The following is a 6824-nucleotide window of genomic DNA, read 5'->3' as shown; positions in this document are numbered from 1 at the left end:
AACCACTGACCTTGCAGTTCAAATGACTTTGCAGTCTGACATATTAACCCACAGCGCCATACCAGGACTCCAGTACATATATATATATATATATATAGTTGTTGTTATGTGCCATGGAGTCGTTCTGACCCATAGCAACCCTGTACAGGGTTTCCGAGGCTATAAATCTTGACAGGAGCAGAAAGCCTCATCTTTCTCACGCAGAACAGCTGGTAGTTTCAAACTGCTGACCTTGTGGCTTGCAGCCCAATTCATAACCACTACGCTACCAGAGCTCATATATATATGGTATATTAACTCATTTTTCTATTGATTATATAATGAAATAATAATATTAGGGGCACACCAGGACTCCATATATATTGTTTTTAAGTGCCATCAAGTTAGTTCTGACCCACGGCCTTGTATAGGGTTTCCAAGGAGTGGCTGGTGAGCTTAAACTGCTGACCTTGTGGATCAAACCGACTTTGCAGTCCAGTGCTTTAACCCACAATACCACACCAGGATTCCTCCATATATATACACGTGTGTGTGTGTGTATGTGTGTGTGTGTTATTGGAGTCTTGCTGTTGTGCTCTAAGATAAGCACTCGACAAGGTCGGTTTGAACCACAAGGTCAGTGGTTCACACCCACCAGCCGCTCCTTGGAAACCCTATACAGGGTATTATGGGTTGGAACCAAGTTGATGGTACATAAGAACATCATATTACTAACATTAATTTCACCTGTCTATGTTTACTCTTTTGATCTAATACCATAAAAATTTAATTTATATATGTGTCTCACATTCATTTCTACTGCATAACACTAGCCTAGAATATAAGAGATTGGTGATAATATGCAGAGAATTGGATGCCAACACACTCAGAGGGATTGGCAGGCTCTGCCATGAAGACTAACCACTATGCAAGATGACTTTCAGCGAAGTTAGGTTTAAAATCTTTCAATAAATGAAATGCTAACATTAATACAATATTATATAGTTGAAGAGTCTATGAAGTAAAATAACTCTTATTAGTTTCAAACTGAAATCTTTAGCTACAATAACTTACCTTTACAAACCAAGAATGATACAGTCTGTCCCAAAGTTCTAGTACTTGCTTTTCAATGACAGCAGTATTGTTTACCTTATCTCCTAAAATTTTATGAAGCTGGAAGAAATACAATTTGTTTTACTATTGTTGGCAATAATCCAGTAAAATGAATACAAACTGGGACCTTTTCATGTCTCCCAAATAGTTCTAGACTATTTACTTGCTTCTAGCTATGGTATGTTCTCTGCCCTCCACCCACCACCCCCACCTCTACTCCTCAACATTCCCAGTAAGTTTACTCTCCTTAGTCCCATGTTGCTTTTCTCCACCTTTCCTCTAGTTTTAGGTCTCTGAGAAAACTACTTCAGGTTTATCAGAGAATGCTGCAAAATGACTTATCTAATTTTGTCTGCCTAGAAAAATCTTTTCAAAGTGACCCCAACACCTATCAATTATACAAAAGTCTCATGTTCCATTTATCACTAATCTTAAAGAATTATCACAGAACTTAAAATCAAATTCTAACAATGTGATTACCCAGAAGGCTTACTTTCATTATAGTATGTTATTTGTTGACTTACAGATTTACGCCTGCTAAGAATATGAAAACTATTCTATACAAAATATCCATTTATGCTTCATCAGACAAAGAAGCCACTACCAATGAGGGACCTGCCAAATGAAAACCACAAAGAGATGCTCTCTCCTTACCTTGTGGGTTATCCATTCTCGCCCGTACTGATACACATTGTTAGCTGCAGAATTGAGGGCTCTTTGGACTACCTGAGCTTCAGGAAGCCAACTGAGTTAAAATAAATAAAAAATAATACTTTTACTGTATAATACTAACTCTATGAATCTGATGCACTTAAGCAAATGATAACAGACAAATGATCAGACTTTGAAACACAGATAGAAATGGATCACAGCCAGATACACAAGCCAAGTGGCCTAATTCTTACACTGGGAGTTTCCCTTCAGGCTTTCCTCAGCTTCTGGACCCATTTTCCTGTCAATCGTTCTTTTCATCTGCTCTGCCTGGTTTTTCTGCCTACGTATGTCTTGGGTCATCTGCTTTATCCCCTTCATTCAGGGAATAAATACCTGGGGCAGTGGTTTTCAAAGTGAAATCCATGGAACAGTTTTATCAGAATTACTGGAAAGTCTGTTAGAAACACAAATTCTTGAGCCTAGGTTGTTGTTGTTGTTGCTAAGTGTTTTGAATTGGTTCCAACTCAACCCTGTGTAAGGTTTCCGAGGAGCAGTTGATGAGTTTGAACCACCAACCTGGAGGTTCAAACCAACCTTGTGGTCTAGTGTTTACCCTACGGTGCCACAACTATACTGAATGAGACACTCAGGGGCTGGGGCCCAGCAATTAGTACTTTAGCAAGTTTAGCATGTGACTGATGAATACTAAAATTTAAGAATCACTGATTTAGGAAAGTAAAGCACTGAGGAAGAATTAAGAGGGTGAATAATTATTTTCACTTTTTCATCCATTGAGGAGCCTTTAATGTAGTCTACAAGCTTTACTCTGTGTGCAGTTTGGAAACAAACCTCCCCATTTTCCTGATAACTAAGCAGGCTACACTATATGCCTCAACCAGAAAATGTACCTAGTGCTTTCAAAAGAGTTTCATGTACTCTCGAAATTGTTCCTCACAACGTTCCTGACAAATACTAGACATGTGACATTCACAAATGTAACAGTTACCATTTCAACTATTTGAGAGTGATGCCAAAAGACCAGTGGCAAACAGGAAATCATTTCCTGAGGCCTAAGTCAGAAACGTGAGACAGAGCTAGAGTATGAAAAGCAGTCAAATAGTAGGTTAGTGAGTGCAACTTCCCATATTTGTGGTCTCAGTTTTATAGTGAATCAGAATAGGTAAGGTATGTATGAAAGATGGTCCTAAAGAGAAAGCCAACTGCTGCTGACAGACATGACAACATGAAAGTACTGATTCCTACTTAAACCAGAAAGAAAAGACATTTTGTATCAATTTAAAAGTAGAATTTGAAAATTTGAAATCAGCAGTGGTTTGAACTGTTAGTATTAGCCAATTCATCCTACACTTTAAACTCAACAGATAAAAAAGTAAGTAAATTATTTTCTCCACCAAATCTGCTCATTTATTTCCTATCTTGCTACATCTGTCCTCATCACTAATTTCCAATGCTAGAAACTCCGTAAGTCATACCAAATTTATTCCTTCTATAACCAGCTGTTCCGCAGGAGAAAGATGAGGCTTTCTGCTTTAGTAAAGATTTACAGCCTCAGAAACCCTTTACAGGGTCACTGTGAGTCGGAACTGACTTCACGGCACATAATCACCAACCACCATAGCCAGTAAATCAAGAGTCCTGGTGTGTGCTGAAGGTTAATGTGCTGGGCCACAAGATTGGTTTAAATTCCAAGGTCGGTGGTTCAAGCTCACCAGCTGTTCCTTGGAAACGCTACACAGGGTCACTATGAGTCAGAACTGACTGGACGACACTTAACAACAATAACAACAACACAGCCAGTTAATCACCAACTAACCTCCGTAAGAACTTACAAACTTGTCCCTCTTTATCCTCACTGCAATGGTTGGTTAACCAGGACCAAATCTAGCCACCTGATTTTGTAAAAAAGGTGTTATAATAGCACAACCATCCTATCTATGTACACACTGTCTATGGTTGCTTTGTTGCTACAGACCCAGTATTGAACAGCTGTAAAAGAAATGATATATGTCTCACAAAAGCTAAACTATTTACTACCTGACCCTGTCTTATAGGATCTTTTTGAGTATTTATTTATTTTGGCTTCTCTAATTCGGAAGAATTTTTAAAAGAGCTATGCTTTTCACCTAACTGAATTTGGTGACAAATTGTATGACCTACTTTTTACTAATTCCAAGGTAATTTTATAAATTGAGATTTAACGGTTTTGTTTCCTCTTTGACTCTATAAAACTTAGTTAGGATATTTTTTTACTTGAACTTGGTTTTAAAACCATACTCGAATGTTCTTAGGGAGAAAAGACTGAAGGAGTGCACAGCAGGAACTTCTGAGACAAGTTCAATGCTCTAAAGAGTAAACCAGGAGATGGGATGAAGGCCTAAATTAGGGACAGGTGCAGCAAGGGTTTACAAAGTCCCCTTTCACTTGGTAGGAATCTGAAGCATGGGTGTGAATGATAACTTATCTATTCACAGATCACTATTTCAAGTTCCTTAACCTTTGATCCTATTTCCTTATCTGTGAAAAGGGGATCTCCTTCAATCTACCTCAGTCACAATTAAAAGCAAGCAATATAATACAGGTGAAAAGTACAATACTCTGAAAATTACAATATTATAACAGTAAATCAAATAAAAGGTGTCATTTACCATAAACTGATCACAAAATCTTACACACTCATCTCCTGCATTACATGATCCCTCTGAAAATTACAACATTCATCAAGTCCTATTTTTTATCTTCCAATGAAGATTCTTTCACAAAAATAAGATGAACCAGATCACGTATCTGATTTTTGTTCAAAATAATATTCTTACTTTGCCCACTCTGGGTGATTTGCTAGTGTCTCATTAATCAGACTACTTGTGACTTGAATCATGTGTACACTCTCTTGATGCACCTGTTTTAGGAACAAGAGGGGAAAAGAATATTAATAATAAATCCAATGCAACATTTAGTTTTCTAGTCTATTATCAGAGCACTGTGTTTAGGCACAGATAAATATATATCTTAATTTCAATCAATTTAAAAGCATACACTGAACAGCTGCTATAAATAATGTCCTGTGATGCACATGCACTGTGGCTCTCAGCCTGCAAGAAGCTCAACAATACACTCAAGGAAAAAGCTACAGATCCGTACAAATATGCACACAAATACAATCTAACAAACAGAAATGGGTATTTAGTTTTCACATGTTGTTGCTGTTAAGTGCTGTGGTGCTGGTTCCGACTCACAGTGGGTTCTGACTCACAGATCCTGTATAGTGTTTCCAAGGTGTGGCTGGTGCGTTTGAACCACCAACTTTGTGATTTATTGCTTATTCTATAGTGCCACACCAGGACTCCAGTTTACACATATGCGTGTATATAAAGTAAAGCCAGGTAGCTCTGGTAGCGTAGTGGTTACAAATCGGGTTGCAAACCTCACGGTCAGCTGTTTGAAACTACCAGCTGTTCTATGGGAGAAAGATGAGGCTTTCTGCTCCCATAAAGATTTATAGCCTCGGAAACCCTGTACAGGGTTGCTACTGGTCGGAACCGACTCCACGGTGCATCACAACAACAACAACAAAGTAAAGCCAACAACAGATAACTTATACAATTATAATGCATATAACCAAGTGAGTGGTTTCTCAGTTTAAAAAGCCAGCTGAAACTGTATCTCAGAAATTGTCTTATCCAATAACTAACAAAATAAGGAGGGAAATTTAGCCCAAACAACACCCCAATAAGAAAAAGGTATAACAAAATTTTATATACTTTGGAAAACAGCTATCAAGTAAAGAAAAAAAGCACTCTGAAACAGAGAAAAAGGCATAAATCACCTCCCTCTTAAACTGACCCCCAATACCTAGAAGGCATACAAATGAGCTGACAAATTACTGTGATTCAAATGCAACATGTAAATCTGGAGAAGAAAAAGCTAAGAAGAGAGTCATAACTAGCAATACCTTTTCCCTTTTAGGAGGAAGAAAAAGAATTGCCATGGGGGAGAAACGAATAAATCAGAGGAAAATGAACAGGTTAACGTTCTCTTTCTCTCTAAGCACAGGGAAAGCTCCGTTATAAGAAACAGGACACAATACAAACATTGAAACTATTCTTCCATGGGGAATGCATATCAACTAAACAGCACCTATGCCAGGACAAGTCACACAAAACTCAGAACAGACTTGTGGTAGACGTGGTGAGGGTTATGTGCCACAGAATCGGTTCCGATTCATAGTGTCCATTTCTTGGATTTCTGAGGCTGTAAATCTATATAGGAGCAGGAAGCCTCATCTTTCTCCTGCAGAATCCATAGTAGTTTCAAACTTCTGACCATGAGATTCGCAGTCTGACTCATAACTCCTATGCTACCAGAGGTCCTTCAGAATGGTGGTGGTGGTAGTTGTGTGCCATGACGTCAGTGCCAACTCACAGCAACCCTGTGTAGGGTATCCGAGGCTGTAAAATCTTTACAGGAGCAAAAAGCTTCAGCTTTCTCTACAGAACAGCTGGTAGTTTTCAACTGCTGACATGAGATTAGCAGCCAACTCATAATCACTACGCTACCAGAACTCCTTTAGAACAGAGTCTAGGTATTCTAGCAAAGACAGCGTAACTATCACTGAGTGTCATTCCCAACCACTTCAAATTCCATCTGGCCCCAGCAAAGCAGAAAGAACACAAAACACACACTATAGCTTGAAAGGGAAAACAAACTGAATTATAAAGCTGGAAAAAAATTATTAAGGTCTTACAGATTCTTATAAGGATATTATAAGGAATTTGACTTTCAATTTGAGGACACCATTGAGGGCTTTAAGCTTAGACGTGACATAATCTGACTTTAACCTCCTTTTAAAGGGTTGCTTCAGATGCTGTTTTGAGAACAGACATATGAAGCAAAGCATAAAGCAGGAAGATCTGTTAAAAGGATACAGCAAAAATTCAAGAGAGAGGCAGATGGACGGTTACTACAAGAACAAACAAATCGCTTCCCTAAGAAACATCAAGGGAAGTGGCCAGGTCCTCTCAACGCAAACCCCCTTCCAAGACTAAGACTCAATGGAAATG

General features: G+C 38.5%; 1 protein-coding gene across 1 annotated transcript in view; it reads right to left on the bottom strand.

The window, feature by feature from the left end:
* TMEM245 (transmembrane protein 245) overlaps positions 1–6824 on the bottom strand; it is a 99704-nt gene that overhangs the window by 38349 nt on the left and 54531 nt on the right. The window contains exons 9-11 of the mRNA XM_006864687.1: positions 4581–4663; positions 1747–1837; positions 1054–1152 (exon numbers count right to left, since the gene is read on the bottom strand). Of these exons, the coding sequence (XP_006864749.1) occupies positions 1054–1152; positions 1747–1837; positions 4581–4663 (273 nt within the window). The remainder of the gene's footprint in view (positions 1–1053; positions 1153–1746; positions 1838–4580; positions 4664–6824) is intronic.

This window comes from Chrysochloris asiatica, unplaced genomic scaffold (assembly GCF_000296735.1).
Source record: "Chrysochloris asiatica unplaced genomic scaffold, ChrAsi1.0 scaffold00069, whole genome shotgun sequence".
NCBI lineage: Eukaryota > Metazoa > Chordata > Mammalia > Afrosoricida > Chrysochloridae > Chrysochloris > Chrysochloris asiatica.
This window is presented reverse-complemented; position numbering and strand designations above follow the sequence as displayed.